Source organism: Pogonomyrmex barbatus, unplaced genomic scaffold, assembly GCF_055798465.1.
Source record: "Pogonomyrmex barbatus isolate J1 unplaced genomic scaffold, ASM5579846v1 scaffold12, whole genome shotgun sequence".
In the NCBI taxonomy this organism is placed as follows: domain Eukaryota; kingdom Metazoa; phylum Arthropoda; class Insecta; order Hymenoptera; family Formicidae; genus Pogonomyrmex; species Pogonomyrmex barbatus.
This window is the reverse complement of record NW_028297108.1, coordinates 2627137-2650075: the sequence shown is the minus strand read 5'-3', so window position 1 is coordinate 2650075 and position 22939 is coordinate 2627137. Positions and strand designations below refer to the sequence as shown.

The following is a 22939-nucleotide window of genomic DNA, read 5'->3' as shown; positions in this document are numbered from 1 at the left end:
AGATTTGGAAAGAGAATTTTTTTATGCAAAAATTTGAAAATTCTTTTTGCATTTTTAGTGCGCATTTTAACTTTTTCTTTTTGATTTCTATCTGCAGCAAATTCCGTGCTCTTTTATTTTTTGCTTAGACATCTTTATTTGACACATTTTATTCTTATTACATACATATTTAGATATTTTATTCTTCTGAGATACAATTACAAAAATATCAACATATGTATATGGAACGAAGAGCTATTTAGAGATTTTAATTTTGTATTAAAAATTAAAGAAATTTTAATTAAAAATTAAATAATCGTATAATATATGTCGAAATATAATTGTATGTTAAATGATTAAAGTAAGATTTTGCGACTTTTTTATTTGTGATCAATTAATTTATAAAAAATAAGAAATAAGACGAGATATAATTAATACATGCGTGTCATTTTTCATAGAGATTGCAAAATTCGATGTTTTGAATATTCAAAAACAGCTTGTTTTCTTAAATTAAAAAAGGCATTGGCAAAATAAATGTTTGTATTCAAAAATTTATAAAAAAATCGAAAGTTTATTAAATAAAATAATTTAACGAGTTACTATTATGCATTCATAAGTGAAAAATGTCTTTCTTTTCATTTCTTTCCTTTGCTTATAGAATATATAAAGGATGTATTATATAGAAAGCTTCGAAATTGTTTTTTACATAACATAAATTAAGTTTGTTTTGTATTATCCGAAATAGCTTTTATGTTATTTGAATTTGTTAATATCTTTTAAATGTAAATACATTAGATTTATAAATACATTAGACTTATGTATTAGGCTGGAAATAGTTGTGAGAAAGAAACTTTCGAAAAAAACCTATTGGCAATGTCAGCTAGCCATGGATCCCACAATTTGACCATTATTGGCAACATTGCTCGATATATTGGCGGCCAATACTCGTTTACGAAAGTTAGGATGAGATCATCTAAATATAAAATTGATATTTAAAAATGTGTTTTAAGAAAAAAACAAATATGTTACAATTGTGTATCAGTTTTAGATTACGATTATATATTTGCAAATAGTAATACACATAAAGATATCAAGATAGACAAAGCTATAAGATAAGATTCTAACTTATAAATAGTAAAGTTTTAATTCTTTTTCTTTTTGAAGTTGTGTATTACAAAAAGTAGTACTATTAAAAGAATTATAATATAATTGAATTTAATACTTACTATACTTTACTTAATATATTATAAATATGTGATAATTGTATGAGTTTTATATTATGATCTTGTATTTGTAAAAAATAAGTAAGCACATAAAAATAACATGAAGAAAATATAATAAGATGAGACATTATTTGTGAAGTCTTGTGTAATAAAATTCTAATTTTTCTTTTCTTTTTTGAAGGTATGTATTAAAAAAAATAGCAAGAAATTATGATATAATTGAATTTAATACTTACTGAGCTCTTTATTACCATCGAATAAATCATCGGAATATAGTTGCAATTTTCGAATTGAGGGATAGTAAATGGCATTCTTTACAATCCATGTATCATTTAACACAGGCCCTATGAAATTCCATGTGCCTATCACGTCATCCGTAGTTAGGTTAAAAGGTCCTGTTACATAAATTATAACGTAAATAATATAAATATTTTTAGAATGTATCAAGGATAATAATAATATAAAAAAAAATAATGATTACTTTTTTAAAAATGTTCAAATTATAAAACAGTAATTATTAATTTTATAATAGAGAAAAAGGTTTGTGTGTGTAAACATACATTACATATTACATAATATATATTGGAATAAATTTATATTATACGATATAAATATTTTAATTGACTAATAATAAACTTCTAACAAAATTTAGATTTTATTAATTTCTTTAAGAAGCCTGTTGAGCCTTTTTCATGCGTGCATTTGCAATTTAATACACATATTTAATTAATTGTTGAATATAAATATTGATATGTGTACACACACACACACACACACACACACACACACACACACACACACACACACACACACACACACACACACACAAATAATATTAATATTTATATCCAAGTATGGCATATTCATGTAGACTACATAAAATTTATTCATATACCTTTACTTTTAAGTCTGAATGGACCTAAAGTACCTATCGCTGTTACAAAACCGTTTATATACATTTTCGGTACATGTACATCGATTTCCAAACGGAAAATGTCATTATCAAGAAAGTTTGTTTTCACATCAGAAAGACGAGATTCTGTTAAACCAGTAACAGTAACATTTATCAAAATTACTTCTGCATGTATTTCGCCTGAATCAAATATACCTTTGCCATATTTGTAAAGTAATGGATTTAACGATGGAAAATCTATTTCTGGAATACCTGCCAGCGTGAATAAAGTAATAATAATTATTATTATATTTTAAAGTAGATTAATCAAATTTTAATTTTTACTTATTATAAATGAAATTTCATCTGTTTATAAATTTATGAAATTTTTGAGCATTTTGAAAAAAGATACCTTTATAAAATCGTGGCCATGCCTCCTCTACAGCATGTTTTAAACAAGCGGAATAATCATCTGAATCTCGCTTACAGGTGATCAAAGCTGAATAGGAATAAAAATAGAATGAAGTAGCAATAAATCAAAACTAATAGAATATGAAGAGAAAATATAATATAAGGAAATGTAATATGTAATTTAAAAAGTGATTATTTTTGCCGAGTATATGTGCGTGATAAGAGATAGTTTTTAATCGTGATAAAAAATGATTAAAAAATTGTTTTTTAAATAATGTTAATAGTGGTAAATATTATACATATAACAAGAAAAAGTAATTATAATAAAGTAACGAATAATAAATTATACCTTTTTTATTTGAAACAGTTCTTACATCAACTTTATATGTTGATTGTATACAATAAATTGTTTACATGTTAAGTGACAGCATATTAAAATTTGGCACGTAGATATGCAATAATATTATTAAAAGAGAGAGAGAATTATGAAAAAAGACTTACGAAGCGTAAATTGTCCATTTGTATATAATCCCAACGTTACAAAGCTGAATATACTTAGTACGTAGAATAACATCTTACTTTTTGTTTGATATTCTTGAGAATAATTCAATCAGATGTGGAACGCTTTATATAATCTCACTTCTCAAGATCTTTAGCGATATATAATGAAACCGATGAATGCATTAAAACATGCGTAGATAAAACCGGTAAAAAAGTAATCAAGACTAAGAACTAAGTTGTTTTAATAGAGAGAAATAGATTATATCTTTATAACTATTCTAAGGAAAAGTATATTAATAATTTGTCTACAGAGAAATCTATACAGAGAAATCGTTTTGAGTAAATATGTCATCTTAATTAAAGAACAATTGTAAACACAGTTCCTAGAATAACATGCATCGTAAAAAGTTTTAAGAAGTTCATGCTAATAATTTATATGTTGTTAACATAAAATGGAAATTTTTTTTAATAATTAATTTGTCTATATAATTTGTAGGCATATTTTCGCTATTGGCGTAAAACCGATATATTTGGTTCTGCAAGAAATTATATTCATGACTGTACACCCCCCCCCCCCCCACACACACACACACACACACACACACACACAGAGTTTGAAGAACGAGCAAGGAAAATTCCGAAGACTCTGTCATAAATAATAATGGATATTTATAATATGCAAAACATACATACGCACATTTATAAAACACACACACATACATATTGTTGATTTGAAATAATAGATACATATATATTAATTTTTTGTTTGAAGAATGCAAAATCTTATTCGCCAAATCATAAATTTAATTATCAATGCTCAAAGAAAATGAAACTTAGTTCGATCGGTTATACACTAGAAAAAATTTAGATTAAACAGTTATAGAACGGAGGTGTATGATATGAATTTTTTGATGCAAAAGTTTGACAATTTTTTTCATGTTCTTGATGTCTATTTTAACTTTTTCTTTCTGACTTTTATTCCAAAGCTGTGTCTTTCATTTCTTGCTCAGATTTTTTGCATCTTATTTTCGTCACATACATACTTGGATATTATCTTTATCCTATTCCCTTCTTTTGCCTATGAGATGTAGTAACAAAAGTATTAACATATACGTGGAACAAAGAGCTATATTCAAAAGAGATTTTAATCTTCTATTGCAGTCAAAAATTAAATAATTATTTGATATATGTTGAAATATAATTATATATGTCAAAATATAACCGTGAACGATTAAATAGAACGATTAAATTATATTATGCGACTTTTTTATTTGTGATCAATTAATCTGTACAAAAAAAAGAGAAATAGAGCGACATATAATTAACATATGTGTGGCATTCTTTGTAGAGATTGCAAGATTTGACATTCTGAATTATCTTTATAACTAGCTTGCCTTTTAAATTAAAAAAGAAATTGGTAAAATAAATGTATTTATTCAAAATATATAAAAAAATTTAAAGGTTTATTAAATAAACAATTTAGCGTCATGCATTCATAAGTAAAATGTGTTTTCTTTCTCTCCTTTGCTCATCTCATAAAATATGTAATATAAAAAGCTTTAAAATTGTTTTTGGCTTTTTTATATAAGAAAAATTAAATTTGTTTTATACTATTTGAGATAGTTTTCACGTTACTTGTATTTGTCAATACAAGTTAATTTCGTCTTTTAATATGTAATAAACATCAGTCTTATGGAAATATCTGTGAAAATGAAACTTTCGAGAAAAGATTATTGACAATGCCAGTTATCCACGGATCCCATATTTCGGCCATTATTGGCAACATCACTCGATATAATGGCGGCCAATACTCGTTTACAAAAGCTAAAATAAGATTATCTGAAAATAAAAGTTATTATATATAAAATGTATTTTAGGAAAAAACAAATATGTTGCAGTTGTGTGTCAGTTTCATATTATGATCATATATTTATAAAAAATAAGTAAATCAAAGAAGTCATATAAAAACAAAGAAAAAAAGAAAAAAATAATAAGATAAGATTTTAACTTGTAAATTAATAAAGTTTTAAGTTTGATTTTCTTTGAAAGTGTGTATAAAAAGTAGCATAAGAACTACGATATAGTTAAATTTAATACTTAGTGATATATAAACAGAAGTTGCAAATAAACATAAGTAGTAAATTGTGTTTGAGTTTTATATTATGAACTTATATTTACAAAAAAAAAATAAATAAATAAATACACATAAAAATAAGAGAAAGAAAAAACAATAAGAGAAGGCTTTACTTGTGAAGTGTTATGTAATAAAGTTCTAATTTTCTTTTTTTTTTTGAGAGAATGTTTATTAAAAAGAAATAACAGAAAATTACGATGTAGCGTACTTAATACTTACTAAGTTCTTTATTACCCTCAAACAAATCATCGGAATATAGTTTGAATGTTCGAATTGTGGGAGCGACAGTGAAATTCTTTACGATCCATGTATCGTTTACTACATGCCCTATTAAATTCCATGTGCCTGTTACATCATCCATAGTTACGTTAAAAGGACCTGTTACATAAATTATAATATAAAAATTATAATATAAACTTTTTTGAGGTGTGGAAAGAATAATAATAATTTAAAAGGAATAATGATCATTGTTTTAAGAAAGTTCAAATTATGAAACAATAATTATTAATTTTATAATGGAGTAAAATGATTGTATCTTTATACACATTCTATTGTGTATATTATAGTAAATTTGGATACTTATAATTATTTAATTTACTAATAATGAATTTGTAACAAAACTTTGATTTTATTAACTTTTTGTAGGAAGTCTATTCAGTCTTTTCCCCATGCGTGCGTTCACAATTTAATATATTATTTAATTAAATGTTAATTATAAATGTAGATATATAAGTAAAAAAATGGTATATTTCTACTCATGTCGACTACATAAAATTTATTTTTATACCTTTACTATTCATTCTGAATGGACCTATTGTACCCGTTGCTCTTACAAAACCCTTTACATGTAATTTCGGTGCATGTACAGCGATTTCCAAACGGAAAACATCATCATCATCAAGAAAATGCGTTCTCACATCAGAAAAATGACTTTCTTTTAAACCAGTGCAAGTAAGATTTTTCATAACCACTTCTGCACGTATCTCGCCTGAATCAAATATACCTTTGCCATATTTGTAAAATAATGGATCTAAAGATGGAAAGCCAATTTCTGGAATACCTGGCAGAGTAAATAAATTAATGATAATAATCATATTTTAAAACACTTTGATTAATGAAACTTTAATCCTATTTACTTGCTTTGAATAAAATTTTAGCTATTTAATTTTTTATTTATGATTTATGAAATTTTTTTACACATTTTGAATACCTTTACAAAATCGTGGCCATTCCTCCTTTATAGCATGTTTTAAACAAGCGGAATAATCAGCTGACTCCCGTTTACAGGTGATCAGAGCTGAGTAGGAATAGAAATAGAATAAAATAAAGTACAATAAATATATCAAAACTAATAGAATATAAAGAGAAAATATAATATAAGGAAATATAACATATGAATATAAGTAATTTAAAAAATTATTTTTGTCGAGTATATATGCATGAGATTTCCTGTTTTATGGACTGTGATAAGAAATAATTTTTTTTATTCTTTTTTTTAAATGTGATAAATAATATCGTATTCATTGTACTCAGATATTTGTCACTCATGCGCATGATAAAATCATTTGCAAGTATTAATAAAAAAATTTGCAGAAAAATGCAAAGTAACGTATAACAAGAAAAAGAAATAAAAAGGATTTTATTATAATGTATTATGAAATAACAAATAAAAAAATTATATCTTTCTTATTTGAAGTAATTCTTATGTCAACTTGATGTTGATTGTGTATAATCAACTGTCTGCGTGTATACAAAATGAATGGAAACAATATTAAAATTTCCATAGATATACAATATTATTATTAAAAGAATGAAAGAATTTTTAAAAAGGGCTTACGAAGCGTAGGTTGCACGTTTGCAGATAATCCCAACGTTGTAACAATAGATACACTTAGCACGTAAAATAACATCTTCTCCTTTATTAAGCATTCTTGGGAATGGTTCAATTCAGATGTGGAACGTTTTATATAATCTCAACTCTCAAGGCTCTCATACAGCCTTTCTATGTGAAAGGCTATATAAAACCGGATTATCATTAAAACATGCGTAAATATAAAATACGTAAATATAAATCAATAAAAGATTAATTTTTAAGCTATTTTGATAATTAAGAAACATATTATATACTTATATATTTTTTATTATACTTATATATTTTTTCTAAAAAGGAGTATATAAATAAGTTGTCTATACAGAGAAATAGTTTTGAATAAATATGTCACCTTAATCAAAAGAAAATTGTAAATACTATTTGTAAAATAATATGCCATATGAAATTTTAAGAAGATCGTATTAATAATTTATGTATTATGTTGTTAGCATGAAATATTAAATAATTTTTTAATGAGTAATCTGTTTATATAATTTTATTTTGATACATGGCTTGCGAGAAAGTTTTGTTGATTAAGTATTATATATTAATATGAAAAGTCAAAATAAAATTCTTTATTCACACACACACACACACACACACACACACACACACACACACACACACACACACACACACACACACACACACACACACACACACACACACACACACACACACACACACACACACACACACACACACACACACACACACATACAAAAATATGATTCTCTTTACATTATTGTTGCTTTTATGAGAAGAAATCTTAAAATTCCAGAAATAATGTATGTATATATTTAAATTTTTTAAGTTTAGATATAATGTTTCTATGATACTATTTCTTTTAATTTTTATTATTATGTATTTATCAATGAATTGTAACAATAATTTTAACTTTTTTTTTAATTTAAAATTGTATATTCAGAATCAATTACAATATCATTACATTTTACAATCTCATTAATAAGCATTGAGCATTAAGAATATGTATTAGAAGATCAAAAAAGGAATTAAAAGGTGCCAACTTTATTGTTTCCTGTTACATAAATATATGACATATGCAATATTAAAGAATGATTTTTATTTACATTATGTTAACTTTTAACTGTTTTATTTTATGTAGTAATAATGTAATAATCCTCCGATTGATCATATGAAGATCATAAAAACATATGAAATCTCTATAAACGTCTGTTTTCTTTTAAATTTTTTTACATTTTTACTTTGAAACTATAATTTGTTTTTATGAATTATTTAAATTATGTAAAAATATATACACAATAATTGAGAGAAAAATAATTTGTCTGTAACATTGTCTGTAATTAATATTTAAAGTTATTTATTTTATTTTCGTTGTAAATGATAATTAAAAAATAAAGTTTACACTAAGATTTCAGAAATACATTTCATGAACCTTTTATACAAATACTGAATATATTTTTTATTCTACAAAGGTTTGGTACTATATTTTGACATATATAATAAATATATTAATTTTGTGGAAATACTTTTGAAAAGGAAACTTTCGAAAAGAGGCGATTAGTTATATTAGTTAAAAATATGTCCCAAACGTCAGCTGTTGGTGGCAATGCTATTCGATATAATGGCAGCCAGTATTCGTTTACAAATGACACAACAAGATCACCTGCAAACGGAAATTTACGTATAAAAGTATATTTAAGAAAAACAAATTAATATAAAATTTTTAAAAAAGACAAGTTCCTACAAAACAAGTAAAATAAATAAATGAAAATAAATATTGTGAAAAGAGTATCAAATAAATCACATAGTAAGGGCTATATTCACACATAGCATTATTCGCACAGCGATATAAAATTTTATAATCAACAAGGATAAACATTATGATAATATAAATATATATATATATATATATTTATTTATTTATAAAATATTTATTAAATCGATAGTGTTATAAATAAATAATTGAATTAACTAATCTATACAAACATTGTTTGACATCTGAAAAACAAATTGTTTTATTGAGTTCTGCCTGAACATAAAATGGATATCGCGAAGGTATAAGGAGACAGATGTTTCTTTACACCATGGATATCCTTTTTTCATGTTTACTATAGTTAAGTCTTTAAAAAATTAACTTCTGTTAAAATTTGTAATTGTAATAAATGCAATATTTCAAATCTTTAAAGGTATTATTAATTTTATATTTTTAATCTGAACTATATTAAAGTGTAAGAAATATTTTTTTCAGTTTAACTTTAATTTTAGTTGTATGAAATGTAATCTTTCTTAATAAATATCAAGAAAGATTACATTACAATATCACTAAAAATAATTATCTCCTATATTGTAATTTATTATGTCTTCCATGTATTCATTTTATTATGTACTAAAAATATTCTAAAATGATTATGATTATTTAAATTTTATAAGTTAAGAAATTATGTTAACAAAAATCTTTACGTTTATGACATGCATTTAAACATATGTTCATCTTAAGTTAAATAATTAAGTTAAATACTTATATTAATAAATAAGAAAACTTGAATTTAGAAAACTTTCGCAAAAATTAAAATTTGTTAAATTTAATAAATTTTAATTTGTAATAGTGTAACTTGAAATATTTGAATTTAGAAAATATCTTTAGACCTCCTCCCTTCCTCTCTCTCTTCTCTCTCTCTCTCTCTCTCTCTCTCTCTCTCTCTCTCTCTCTCTCTATCTCCTTTTTATCCTTTTTATACAATTTTTTTTATACAATTAACTTTGATTACGAATCTTAAATAGTTATTTCTAAATAAATATAAAAGGAATTCGCGATAACTCAATCACCTTTCACTCAATCATCTTTCTCATCTTTAAACGTTTTCTGTATAATAATAATAATTAAATATTTGAATATTAAATTAGATAAACATTTTTATTTAAATAATTTAGTTTATAAATCAATGAAGAGGAAATAGTAAGATATTATGTTTGAATTTATTTAATACTTACTAAACTCTTTATTGCCATCGAAAAAGTCGTGTAAGGCAAGTTGTACTTTTGCAACTGAAGGTGCGGTGTGGAAACAGTCTATAATCAATGTATCATTTACCACATGTCCGTTTATAATCCATGTCATTCTGACATCGTTTGCAATTATATTGAAGTATCCTGTAACATAGAAATTAAAATATTGATACAATAGGTATAATATTAAAAATTATTAATTGGTAGTAATTATAATATTATTTAAAAGTCATAAATTATTTCTTAAGAATTGTGAAGTATGAAATGGGAAGAAAACCGTAGACACTATTACTATTTTTATAATATAATTTATAGTATAATTATTAATTTTATGTTAAAAGAACATTTGTATGGGATATTATATATATGAGAATGTGTGTATTTATATTTATTTTGTAATACACACATTCACATATACACAGATTTCTATATGTGTACAATTTTACATTATTTTATTTTTACATTAGTATTTTACATTGTGTTAATTGATGAATAATAATTGTAATAAAATAGATTTTATTATTACACCAGATTTTTTCTTTTGTTTATTGAAGAATATTGTATATAATTATTCTTTGTAATTATAAAGAAGAAATTTCATAGTATAGAATATATTCGATTTAACGTAAATTTTATTTACCATTTCCGTCTATTTTGAGTATGCTTAGACTTCCTCGTGTTTTTACATAACCTTTAAGTAACATTTTCGATACTTGTCCATCAATTTCCAAACGAATGCTATTATTGAAAATGTACGATCTTACATCCATGAAACGAACATTTGACAAACCAATGGTACTAACATTTGAAGCAAATACTTCTACATGTACGTCGTCTTTGTCATACAAAATTCGTCCATGTTCATAAAATAATGGATCTAATCTTGGAAAGTCGAATTCTGGTAGCCCTATCAAGATAAATGAATTAATCATTTTCTATTTTTTAAATTATTCAATTACAATTTTAATTAATACATAAAAGTTTATTTATTATATTATTATTATTTTATGTAATTATTTGTCTCAATAATGCATAAAATAATTGTGTTTAAGATAACAAACATCGATAATAAGATAATAAGATATGAATTAAATAAAAATATAATTAAAATGATGTGTAAATTAAATAAATTAAATAAAAACATAAATTTAAATAATAAAAGTTCAATTATTTTTAAATGAATTACCTTTAAGAAATTGTGGCCATGCTTCTTGGACTGCATGTCTTAAGCAAGTAAAATAATTAATTGAATTTTGCTTACATGAAATTACAGCTGAAGAAAAACAGAAATGCAATAAAATAATAGTATAATAATAGAAATATTAAAATACACTTTTTAGTTACTTTAGTTACTAGGAATGATATAAATATAAAAAAATAAGTATTTGTTAATTATGTGTATGTATGATGACAGCATGTACAACAAGAACCTTCCTCTAATTGTTTTGTTTCATTTAATATTATTATAATTATTGTTACACTTATGGTTTTAACTTGCCTATGAAATATTTGCTTTTCAAAAATGTAAAGAACTTTTAAAAAATAACTTACGAAGCGTAAGTTCCTCCATTGAACATAAACCAAATATTACAACACTGAACGCGCTAAGAATATATAGCATCATTCTGTTTGTGCAATGATTTAACAAATAGCCCGATGGAGTTTAAGTGTCAGTCTTATATAGCTTTTGTTAAGTACGTAATAATATCCTTGATATGTTGATACGTAGTACACACAAATGAGTCAGTTTTTGTGTGTTACATTATTTATTGTTTTATGACAAAAAATGTGTTTCACTTTAATAATTTTTTATGAAAGTACCAGCATTTAATATGAGCATATCACTAATTTTCATAGAAATGTATACTTACAAAACAAAATCTAAAACGATTTGCATTATGCAAATTATTTAACGTATATTTATATTTCCAATTAATATAAAAATAATTTATGATTATATATTGTGTTTTTCCTATTTATATTACTATTTTTAACAGTTAAATATGTTAATATAAAATTTAAGAGTTAAAGTTTTTAATTAATTATAAATTATTAAATAATTATCATTATAGATTGTATTATTAATAGTTATTAAACGCTAATAAAAATGTCGTAAAAAGAATAAAAAAGAGGTCAAAGATGTTGATTGTCACAATATTGTTGTTTTTTTACATACGTATTAAGTATTAATTTTTGCTACATGTATAATTTTTGATTAATGATATGAAAGAAATCTGCATTTGATAAACAGAAGTCTTTTGAATGTTACTATTTTATATTTTCTTTTAAAGTTTTCTGATATTGCATTACAAACACGCACACACACATTATTTTGGTTTAAAATATTGAATATACATACATACATACAGACATACATACCTACATATGTACATATACATATATATATATATATACATACATATAATGTACACACACACACACACACACACACACACGCGCGCGCGCGCGCGCGCATACACACTTTATTACTTTATATTTGTGCGTGCGTGTTCGCGCACGCGTGTATGTAGATCTTTAGTCAAGTTAGATACTTTCAGAAGACTAGATACTTATGAGAAAAACTGCAAAATCTTTGTTGAATTATAGATTATTAATTATGCTCAAAAAGAAGATAATTTAGTTCGGTCAGTTATGTACTGCAAAATATTTAGAGCAATTATATAATGAAGACGTGTGAAGCGGTTCTTTTTAACATTTATATTTATCATGAATATTTTAAGAAGCTTGGAAGGAATTTTTTGATGCAAAGATTTGACAATTCTGCATACGTTTTTGATGCGTAACTTTCCGTTTCTGATTTCTTTGCAACAAATTCCATGCCTCTTTGAAAGTCGAATTCTGGAAGTCCTACAAAAGTAAATAAATTAATATTAGAATTAATCTTTTTCTATTTTCTAAATTATTTGATTACAATTTTAATCAATATATAAGAATTATTTATTATTTTTGTAGTCGAATTTTGGAAAACCGCAAGAACGTTTTGTAAAGCGACGAAGCCACGCTACGATCACACGAGGATCACGCGACGAAATAGTGGGAAAAGTCCGTGCGAGGCCCAGTGCCGATACATACTCTGTACTCGACAATCGAGTAATAAAATTACCCTCTTCTTCCTTATAATTATCGAAGTTTACTTTTCTTTTGCCTACATTTTATTTAATTATTATTATAAAAATATTTTTTTATCTCATTAATGCGTAAAATAGTTGTGTATACGAAACGACAAACTCTGTTAATAAAATATGAATTTAAATAATATAAATTCAGTTATTTTTAAATGGATTATCTTTAAGAAATCGCCATGCTTCTTGGACTGCTTATTTTAAGCAGGTAGAATAGTCAGTTGAATTTCACTTGCATGAGATCACAGCTAAAGAAACATAGAAATGGAATAAAATAGTAGTATAGTATCAGGAATATAAAGATACATGAGTAACTTTATAGAAATAATTTAAATATCAAAATAAACATTTGTTAAATATATGTATGTTATGATGATGACATGTATAACGAGGATATTCTTCTAATTATTTTATTTTATTTAACATTATTATAACTATTGTTACAATTTATACTTGGGTTTGAAATAATTGTATTTTGAAAATATAAAGAATTTAAAAAAAATATCTTATGAAGCGTCAGTTCTTCCGCTGCACATAAACCAAACGTCACAATACTGAACGCACTAAGAATATATAGCATTATTCTGTTTGAACAATGATTTAACAAATAATCCGATGAAGTATAAGTGCCAGTCTTATATAGCTTTTACTATTGTTAAGTATGTAATCAAATCCTTGATATGCTAATATGTAAGATGCAAAAAAGTTATCATCTTGGTACATTATTTATTGTTTTATGACAAAAATAAAATATATTTTACTTTAATGATTCTTTAAAAAAGTATCTACATTTTATACGAGCATATTACTTATTTTCATAAATATGTATGTCGACAATACAAAAAATATTTAAAACAATTTGCATTATGCAGATTATTCAGCATGCATTTATATTTTCAAATAATGTAAAAATAATTTATGATTGTATTCTTTTTATTTCGATCACTATTTTTAACGATGTGTTAAGATAAGATTTAAGAGTTGGAACTTTTAACTAATTGTAGATTATTATATAAATGTCATTATAGATTGTACTATTAATGATAATTAATATTTAATAATTAATTGTTAATAAAAATACTAATCGTGTAAAAGGAAAAAGAGGTCAAAAATACTGATTGCTATAATATTGTTTTTGTGTATCAGATACACAAAAACAATTATAGCAGTTTTTGTTACTTTTACAAAAATCTTTGATTATGGTATTTTATTATCGTTTATATTAATAATATGAAAAAATAACATTGTAAATCTATACATGTATTGTATACATATATAATGTGTGTGTGTGTGTGTGTGTGTGTGTGTGTGTGTGTGTGTGTGTGTGTGTGTGTGTGTGTGTGTGTGTAAAATATGTATATGTATATATAACTATTTTTATTGATAAGAAAAAATAGAACATAAGATAGAAGATATTATCAAGATGATATTAAAATTTTAAATTATTTACCCATTTGGCATAAAATTAGGAAACAAGATTCTATAAACTTATAGAAAACAAAGTTCTATTGAGATATATATTTAAACTTCTCTTGCTTGTTTTGTAAAGTTTGTATTATCACAGATTGGTTTGCAATGTAACATTGATATTTTATTATAATTAAAATTTTTTTGTTTTTTTAAACAAATCTTTAATGTTTTATTAATATTTTAAATTAATTTAAATATCCCCAAATAATTTTATACAAATAATAATTTATATGAAATTGGAATAAATATCCTTTTTTCTTTAATTTTTCTTTAATTTTATTTTTTTAAACTAAGTTATTTTAAACTAAGATTTTATACTATCTTAATTACGTGAATTGATTTTCTAACAAAAACGTATTTTTAAAAAATATATATATATATATATAAATATTGAAATTATTCAGCTTTTTGTCTCTTCCAAAAAAAACAATTTTATTATTTTTATTATTTGTATTATTTTAAGAATGAAAAAAGGAAGAGGCAAATTATATATTATTATTTGTAATGTTATATCAATAAAATATATGGCTTGTGAATAAATATAAATAAACATAGATTTAACTGTTCGGGATCCACTGATATACTTAAACTTCTGGTTTTTAAATATTTAGTTTTTGAATTTCCAAATTAAAGATACATGATGTGCGTAAAAATGCATGATATGTGTCTTTCTCAGAACAAAAAGAAACATTATAACTGTCACAGTCTAGACTGTCTGGTCACATAAGAATATTATACTATTATTGAGAATAATAAATCCTCAAGGATGAGCCGGAATTAATTGCAGGGCCGATTGCAAGCAATTTACGACACTGATTGCAGTCGAGATGAGAGAACCATCTTGGGAAAATCTTTCGGACGGCGGAAGAAAAGGAAAACGATGTTGTTATCTTCTTCTCTCGTATCTTGCCTCTTCTCTCCTTTGAAGCGCGGATTTGAATTCACGTTTTACGGCGCAATTAATTCCCCAAGGAGAGTTGCATTTCTTGCTCCGTCGGGGCAAGGAAAGAGATTTGCGAATGGCAAGGTTTCCGGAATCCCATAGGAATCTAGTAACTAGACAGAGACAAGGCGAGTGTAAGGAAGGGAAAGAAATCAGAAAGAGATAGAGTCACAGGGTTGCGAAGGGAAGAGATGACGAGATGGCAAACCGCTTTCTATAGGGCTAAGGGATACATAACATCCGCAACGATATTATCGATGACCGCTAAGCGCCGCGCTTTATTCCTGTAGAGTCCTGTAAAGTTAATGATTTAAGATTCCCGTGTCGATAGAATATTCATTTTTCTGCTTTTTTGGAAAAAAAGGTAATAAATACATGATAAATTGACATGACAAATGATAAATTTCTTACCAGAGCGACTGAAAAATATCTGTACAGAACGCATTTTATTATTTACGTAAAAACAAATAATATATGAATTTTCATTATATTTATATAAAATAATTGACAATAATTGAAAATAAAATAATTATGTATAATACAAGTGTTATTGTATTAAGTTGTTATTACAACATTGTGTATAGTACAATAAATCTATATATTATATACATTATATATATATTATATACATATATTATACATTATATATATTATATACATATATTATATACATTATATATATATTATATACAAAGTTAAAACATAGATTACGAAATTTCCTAAAAAAACAATATACATATATTTCTTAATATAATTATTCAGTGACATTTACATATTTCTTTCTTTTTTTTTAAATTCGAAGTACATCGGCAATTGCTTTGTAATTTCTATGATCCGTGATGAGGAAAGGAATTTTAGTAAGTGAACTAACTGCAAAGAATTCCCTCAAGATACGATTCACTTGTCTTGGATTTCCCTGGAGGAATTGAAAATGACTGTAACAAATGTCCCATAATCCAGACTACTTTGCATACACGGAATTGAATGTGTCGAAAGGATTAAATCATTCAATCGTGAAACTCTTATGTGAAAGTCTCTCATATGAGAATTGCGCTTTCCTCGCGGTGATGCCTGTATAATTTACAATTCAGGAGATTTCTATATCCGCGCGCGGATTTGTTGGAGACCTGTATCGAGTAGTGCGAAGCTTTGGTGTCTGCCTTTTGCCAAGCTCATGTCGCAGCTTCGGGGACAAACGGGGATGTGTATAGGATGCATCGCCAAAGGAACTTCTTATTCGCGCGAGGAGAAGTGCCGTCGACGGAGCCGCTTTTCCTGCTCGCTAGGGAAATCCGATACGAAGTCTATCCATGTATATTTGAGGATCTGTGGCGTTGCCCGACGCTCGGCAGAGCACGTTGCTCGCGCAAAGCGGACAGAACTCTCTCAATCTATTTACAGCTATTCGCCTTGCCGTCAGTCTACTGAAAATTTTGATCGATCTGTGCCTAGTATTATATAATTTTTGTAAAGCAAGACACGTAATTTATACGTAGTATATTGATTTATGTGTATTGGTCGGGATAAACAACATTAAGATAAATGTGTTTAAGAGTACATTACGAGCTACAACTATGTATAATATAGTTAATTATTTAAACTATCTTTATTTAAACTATCAAGGAGACAATATTTTTGTATTTTCAAATTTTTTTGTTACAAGTGAAGATATTCAGGATTCTAATGTGGCATACATCTTTTTTATGTGTATTATATATCGATATGTATAATGCTCTTTTATTGCCAAGTTACTTCTGGTTTGAGACTTTTATGAATTTCCAAGTTTGAAAATTTATTATATAAGTCATCAAATTCATGTACGGAACTTATCGGATAAAATTTAAAAAATTTAAAAGATAAAGAAAGTTAAAGATACAATGTGGCAAAGAGAAATTTCAAGTTTTCGTGTAATGTCTTATTCGAAAATATTTCAGGCGCAATTATTTATGTATTATGATGTAACGCAATATAATAATTTAAAATGAAGCATCTAATATCATGCAATTATTAAATTAATTTATTTATTTAAAAATATTTTTATCTTTAATATTTTAAAAGTTATTAATTTGATTATGTAAATACTTCTCTTTATTGATTCTCATAAGATTTTTGCTATATCTAAAGAATTAATTTATTGGCCGTACTCAATGTAGATTTTTTTTAATGAAATTATTTAACAAACTTCTCTTCCTTTTTATCATATAAGATAAATACTTTTTCACTAACCATATTCACGAGAGAAACGTTGCTTAATTAAAAATGTTATCTATTACGATCAAATAGACAATGTAAGAATCTTCTAATAAGAATCCTTTATGTCATTTGTCAAACATTATAGAAGTTCACGGAGATTACCAAATGAATCTAATTAAGAAGATAACGGGAAGATTGTATCTTGCGCTTCTCATTACACATCGTGCTGACGAATTACGTCTTTCTCCGAAACGCTCCTGTATTCGTTACACCCTGCCATTTTTTCAGAAGACTGCATGAAGTAATATTTAATTCTCTGTCTTATCTACCTATTATAAATCTATTTTTCTACTGCTAACTCATCTCCACGTACTTCTTTCGTAGTTATATAGTTGAGTATAAATTACTCGATTCTTTCTTTGGAATGCTTAAATATTAATTTCTGACTTAACATTTGGATTTATATAATTTATATAATAATTCTGTTTTGCTATAAGACTCACTATGAAATTTAGTTAAATCATTAAGACTTCCTTGATCTGTAAAATGGGGATTTACAATTTAATTAAAACAAATCTACTAATTATTGCTCAAAAAGTTTTATTTGTCTTTTAAAAGTTTTATTTGTCTTGATAAATTGATAATTACACATTTCTATCGAAAATAATACAAATTTAGATAATATTAATTTTAATTTTTAATATTTTAATATTTTTAATATTTTTAATTATTAATATTAATTTTAATATCTTTTTTTATCAAATTAATATATAGAAAATGATAAATAAATATTAAAGCAGAAATATGATACATGACTGTACGATAATAAATAAAATAAAAATATATTACATTTTTTGTTTTTCAGTTTGTTTTATAATAAATTTTAATTAGGCAACATACGTAATTATCTATCACGAACGATACACAAGGCTTGCTAATTGACAGTTACATTTAGACAATATTTACTTACACGTTATATCAAAACCTTAATTAAGCTCACGTTAAGGCAAGGTCTAACCAGAAACGTCGCCGAAGTCACATGCACCTGCCTTGAAGTTTCCTGTGAGAAACCACCTCCGATAGCTCTACGCGCGTCGCGTGCAGCTACAGTAAACCCGCGCCAAACTTTCCACCGTGCGGTGTGGCTGTTTACACGAATCCGATTTAATCGAATTCGCCTAATTCGGCGGCGTGTCCTCGAAATTCCAAGTCGATCCTGACGAAGCTGGCTGCAACGAAGGCAGCAATCTCTCCCGTGTCGCTCGGCCCGTTGCCGCAGTTTGCCGAACAACGAAGATTGGCTGGTTCGAGCAAATTCGGCAGGGTCAAATTTGCATGTTGTGGACTTAGGTCCGAGAGACAAGCAGAGATAGAGAACGAGAGAAAGCAAGAGAGAGAGAGAGAGAGAGAGAGAGAGAGAGAGAGAGAGAGAGAAAGCGAAAAGGAAGACTGTGATAAGGATCGGAGAGGGGAGCAAGAAGCGAGCTAGGGACCAGGGCGAAAGGGCACGTTTAACTAAACTATACCGGTAACGATGGAATAGTTCGAGCCCATAGCTTACCACCGAAGGTGTGCGGTACTTTAGGCAAGAGGTTGAGGAGATGAGGATGAGGCGCCAAGCGTGGAGCTGTGGAGAGGAGACCGAGGAGAGGAAGAAGAGGAGGGGGGGATGAGACGTTGGTAGAGAGAGGTGAACTAGTACCAGTTAAGGGAGACTATAATGGGAAACTTCCCCAAGACCTCTGCTACGGCAGCAGCCAAGTCTCGTCGTTTCGCACGCGCTTTCCACCTTGCACCAGACTCCTCGTGCAAGCACGGGGCTGCATGTCATACTGCGGTTGTGTTTCCAGCGGTATATATGTTAGGTGTACCAAGCCACGTTCGGAGCGTACGTGTGCACAGAAAGTGTCGGGAAAGAGACTTGACTCTGTTTCGGCAAATTTGAGGCATTATTAATTTATTAACTTTTCGCGCAAGCCACGCACACTTCTTATTAATATGGAGCTAAGAAAGCCAGCAAAACTATATTTTCTAAGATCTCTATCTCTACGTAATAATTTCTATAGATGTATGAAAATGTAATTGCTAATTAATATTGACTTGTTTTATTTATAATATGATATTGAAAATAAAATATTATTCATTTCTTATATAAAATAGAAATTAAAAAAGTTTCTCAGAGAATTTTCTGTGGATACAATAGAATCCTTATGTTGTAGGCAAAGTGTTCTTTTGATATGCAAAATGTCGACAAACCCTCTTCTCAATTCGATAATGTCGTATTTCAAACTTCCATTAAGCACTTAAAAATAATTTCATTATCGGTCTGCTTGATATGCAAATCAGACGCTGTTTTGAGAAGGTCTTCCAAGTTTGTTCACTTTAAATCTATTTTACGCGAAAAAAAACTGTTTTAATCGGACAAAACTATAATTTTAATATTTATCATTTTTTGACAAATTTTTAATTATTTTAATTAAAAATATGAATTGGATGTAAACAGTTACATATTTGACTTGGCTTTATTTATAATTTTCTAAATTCTCAAATAACAAGGATAACATTTTTGATAAACCTATTTTTCATCAAGAAAAAATTATTTATTGTGCGAATAAATTAATATCAAATGTTGCATAAAATTTCGCTTAATTCATATAAACAGATGAAGATTAAGAATGTGAGGTCAAAAGCCATTTATTCTAGCTTTGAAAAAAGAAATTGAATTGCTAATGACGATCCAAGATTGCAAAATGAGCATAAAATCATATAAGTTCATCACTGTACACATAACAAGCAATGTGTCTCTGTCAAAGTGTTAAGCATAGAACATAGTTAGCCACGTTAACCATGATTTGCTCGATGTCGATATTGCGGCCGTAAACAAACGACAATTTCCATTAGCACCAAATGACAAACATCTCTGTCGTAATCGTAAATAAGTGTCGAAATCGTGATTATTCTTAACTCGTTTGTGTCTGAGAAATGTATGACTTGCGACAAACATCGTGTAATAAAAGCTAAAGAGAAAACAAAAAGAACTGTAAAAGAGAGAATGATGAACTTTTAATAAATATAAAAATAAAAATTTTATTTTGTTAAAAAAAGCTTCGTTTAATTTTTTATTTTTCTAATAATTATCATATCTGCTTTTCTAATCAGAGAAGAAAACAGGAGCCTATTTGTAATCGAATACTTCGGAATACGTTTGAAAACAATAATCGATTACCTGCCGTTTCGCAGTATATCTCGGCAATTACTGAGAGGACGCATCGCATTATACGATGGCTGTTAAATTGGAGGATATCCGCAGTATCCGTAATTTCCGCCTTCAGGAGGTTGATGCGTACCGTGCAGAGGGTTCCGGTCAATCCGTCTCGATATCGTCGATGCCTATAATCGTATTCTCATGTCGAGTGGGGTACCGCGGATACTTCCTCAATCACACAGACAGATCAATTTGTACGTCTCCTAGATCCTAGATCGTAGATGAGCGTGTAATTAGGTGGCCTAGATCCGCGGTGCATCCAGAGGAGGTGGGAGACGGGGGAGGGGGGAGCAAATACAAGGGATAGGAAATATCGGGGCACGCTTCATTGATATCTATGACGTTGACTGAACCATGCTTCCCTCCTGATAGGTCGCCACATAATTACTCAAACCCTACGTTCAGCTTAATAATCGCATCATAGTTCGATAAACATGTTATTATTGGAAGAGCAATTATACTATATGCGACGCGCGTAGAGGAACGCGAGAGAGTATGCGTATATTCGCATATTCGCGCAAATTGACGATGGCGCCGTGCATCATCTGGATAACATTTTGATTCCGGCATTGTGAAGCTGCTGTATGCAAATGCGATCGCGACCGCGCTGTCGATCTTGAACCATGTCGATCTTGAACTTTGAACGATTCGACCGAAGAGTAATCATCCTTTCTTTATTACGCTTTGTTAAGTATGTATTACTTTTTATAATACCTTCAATTACTTATTTATTTATCTTGTCTCCATCTCTATTTAGATAATAATAATAATATTTAATAAAAATTATTATATGATACTTTAGTACTAGGTATATTTGTTCAAAAATTTTTTTTATTAATCGAATAATATTCACAATTACATTTTTCTTATCGCCTCTTTAATTATTTAAGATATTAAATGCTATATATTTAGTTAAATATGAACGAATTAAAAGGATATGAAAGATGGATGAGAAAAACAGTTTAGATCATTATAATATTGGTATAATAAGAATATTTTTTTTGTTTGGATAGAATAATAAATAAGTGGCTTTTTTCTTGTTCGCTGCAGCGTGAAACAAGCATAATGTTATCTATCGTAGAAAGATTCGTCGCGGTAAACGCCGGTTTTCCTTTCGGCTGATCTCGTCCGCGGAAATCGCCATAGAAACGTGACGGTGTGACGGCGTTGCGGATAACGCGATAACGAGCGGATAATCTCCCACGGTGAGCTGACTAAACAGCGATTACACCCTTAACTTCTCGCCTTTCTCGTACTCAAGAATTCGCGCCGCGAAGTTTAATGGCGATAAGCGGCGGCGTTTACGCGCTCGACGATTCACTTTCCGCGCCGACTATCCGTATTACTGATATTATTCATCGAATAGGATTTCTACTGTGAGTCTTAGTCGCTCATACGAATAATTCATCAAATTAGAATCAAGCATCTACGCGGAAGCGTAGGATTATACTCCAAGATTTCCGTAGGGAGATAATAGAATATTCATTGCCTCCCTAAGAAAATGCGATCCCCATAAAAATTTATACAACTTATTCTTTCCCTCTGTAAGTAGCCTACATATGAAAGATAACTGAAACTTTACATTAATATCATGTTCGTTTAATACTTATTAGGAATATAAATAATGTATGTATTAAGAAAGATTTGAATTTCTTAATATCTTGAAAATTTTTGAAATATGAGAGAGAGAGAGAAGAGAGAGAGAGAGAGAGAGAGAGAGAGAGAGAGAGAGAGAGAGAGAGAGAGAGAGAGAGAGAAAGAGAGAGAGTGAATTGATTCTTCCAAATTTTAAAGATCTCTTTATCAAAATGAGAAATTATTCCTTTGATTTCGATAAACTTTACAAAATTTTAAGCAATGAATACGCTATATTTTTAATAACAAATTAATGTATATCTTAACAAATATAAATTTTCTATTATTT

The 22939-nt window shown here is 27.4% G+C and overlaps 3 protein-coding genes across 5 annotated transcripts; all 3 read right to left on the bottom strand.

Annotated features, from left to right (window-relative positions):
- Nucleotides 1–111: 111 nt before the first annotated feature.
- On the bottom strand, nucleotides 112–3162 carry LOC105433334 (circadian clock-controlled protein daywake-like). The gene is made up of 5 exons (XM_089071479.1): nucleotides 3007–3162; nucleotides 2507–2593; nucleotides 2098–2367; nucleotides 1439–1597; nucleotides 112–952 (listed from the first exon to the last, which is right to left on the bottom strand). The coding sequence occupies exons 1-5, from the start codon at nucleotides 3077–3079 to the stop codon at nucleotides 801–803; spliced, it is 741 nt and encodes a 246-aa protein (XP_088927605.1). The 5' UTR covers nucleotides 3080–3162; the 3' UTR covers nucleotides 112–800.
- Nucleotides 3163–4257: 1095 nt separating this feature from the next.
- LOC105430667 (circadian clock-controlled protein daywake-like) lies at nucleotides 4258–7485 on the bottom strand. The gene is made up of 5 exons (XM_025219128.2): nucleotides 6978–7485; nucleotides 6351–6437; nucleotides 5928–6200; nucleotides 5360–5518; nucleotides 4258–4845 (listed from the first exon to the last, which is right to left on the bottom strand). The coding sequence occupies exons 1-5, from the start codon at nucleotides 7048–7050 to the stop codon at nucleotides 4697–4699; spliced, it is 741 nt and encodes a 246-aa protein (XP_025074913.2). The 5' UTR covers nucleotides 7051–7485; the 3' UTR covers nucleotides 4258–4696.
- Nucleotides 7486–8023: 538 nt separating this feature from the next.
- Nucleotides 8024–12884, bottom strand: LOC105430603 (uncharacterized). 3 transcript variants are annotated; one of them, XM_089071480.1, is made up of 5 exons: nucleotides 12791–12884; nucleotides 11188–11225; nucleotides 10642–10908; nucleotides 9987–10145; nucleotides 8024–8658 (listed from the first exon to the last, which is right to left on the bottom strand). In XM_089071480.1, exons 1-5 carry the CDS (start codon nucleotides 12838–12840, stop codon nucleotides 8504–8506), a joined length of 669 nt encoding a protein of 222 aa, XP_088927606.1. In that variant the 5' UTR covers nucleotides 12841–12884; the 3' UTR covers nucleotides 8024–8503. The 3 variants fall into 3 exon arrangements, with proteins under 3 accessions (XP_088927606.1, XP_011642545.2, XP_011642562.2); XM_011644243.3 differs by lacking the exon at nucleotides 12791–12884 and adding an exon at nucleotides 11553–11727 and having other exon boundaries at nucleotides 11188–11274; XM_011644260.3 differs by lacking the exon at nucleotides 12791–12884 and adding an exon at nucleotides 11553–11679.
- Between the last annotated feature and the right edge of the window lie 10055 nt (nucleotides 12885–22939).

What these genes read in the sequence shown, in the direction of transcription:
- LOC105433334 (XM_089071479.1), bottom strand. Translation starts at nt 3,079, where the DNA reads ATGTTATTCTACGTACTAAGTATATTCAGCTTTGTAACGTTGGGATTA. An exon ending in ATTCAGACTTAAAAGTAAAG is followed by an intron (nt 1,598 to 2,097) that starts GTATATGAATAA and finishes TTTATGTAACAG; the next exon opens with GACCTTTTAACCTAACTACG. An exon ending in CGATGGTAATAAAGAGCTCA is followed by an intron (nt 953 to 1,438) that starts GTAAGTATTAAA and finishes TTTTATATTTAG; the next exon opens with ATGATCTCATCCTAACTTTC.
- LOC105430667 (XM_025219128.2), bottom strand. Translation starts at nt 7,050, where the DNA reads ATGTTATTTTACGTGCTAAGTGTATCTATTGTTACAACGTTGGGATTA. An exon ending in AAACGTGCAACCTACGCTTC is followed by an intron (nt 6,438 to 6,977) that starts GTAAGCCCTTTT and finishes ATTCCTACTCAG; the next exon opens with CTCTGATCACCTGTAAACGG. An exon ending in ATGGCCACGATTTTGTAAAG is followed by an intron (nt 6,201 to 6,350) that starts GTATTCAAAATG and finishes TTACTCTGCCAG; the next exon opens with GTATTCCAGAAATTGGCTTT.
- LOC105430603 (XM_011644243.3), bottom strand. Translation starts at nt 11,625, where the DNA reads ATGATGCTATATATTCTTAGCGCGTTCAGTGTTGTAATATTTGGTTTA. An exon ending in AATGGAGGAACTTACGCTTC is followed by an intron (nt 11,275 to 11,552) that starts GTAAGTTATTTT and finishes GTTTTTCTTCAG; the next exon opens with CTGTAATTTCATGTAAGCAA. An exon ending in CGATGGCAATAAAGAGTTTA is followed by an intron (nt 8,659 to 9,986) that starts GTAAGTATTAAA and finishes TTCCGTTTGCAG; the next exon opens with GTGATCTTGTTGTGTCATTT.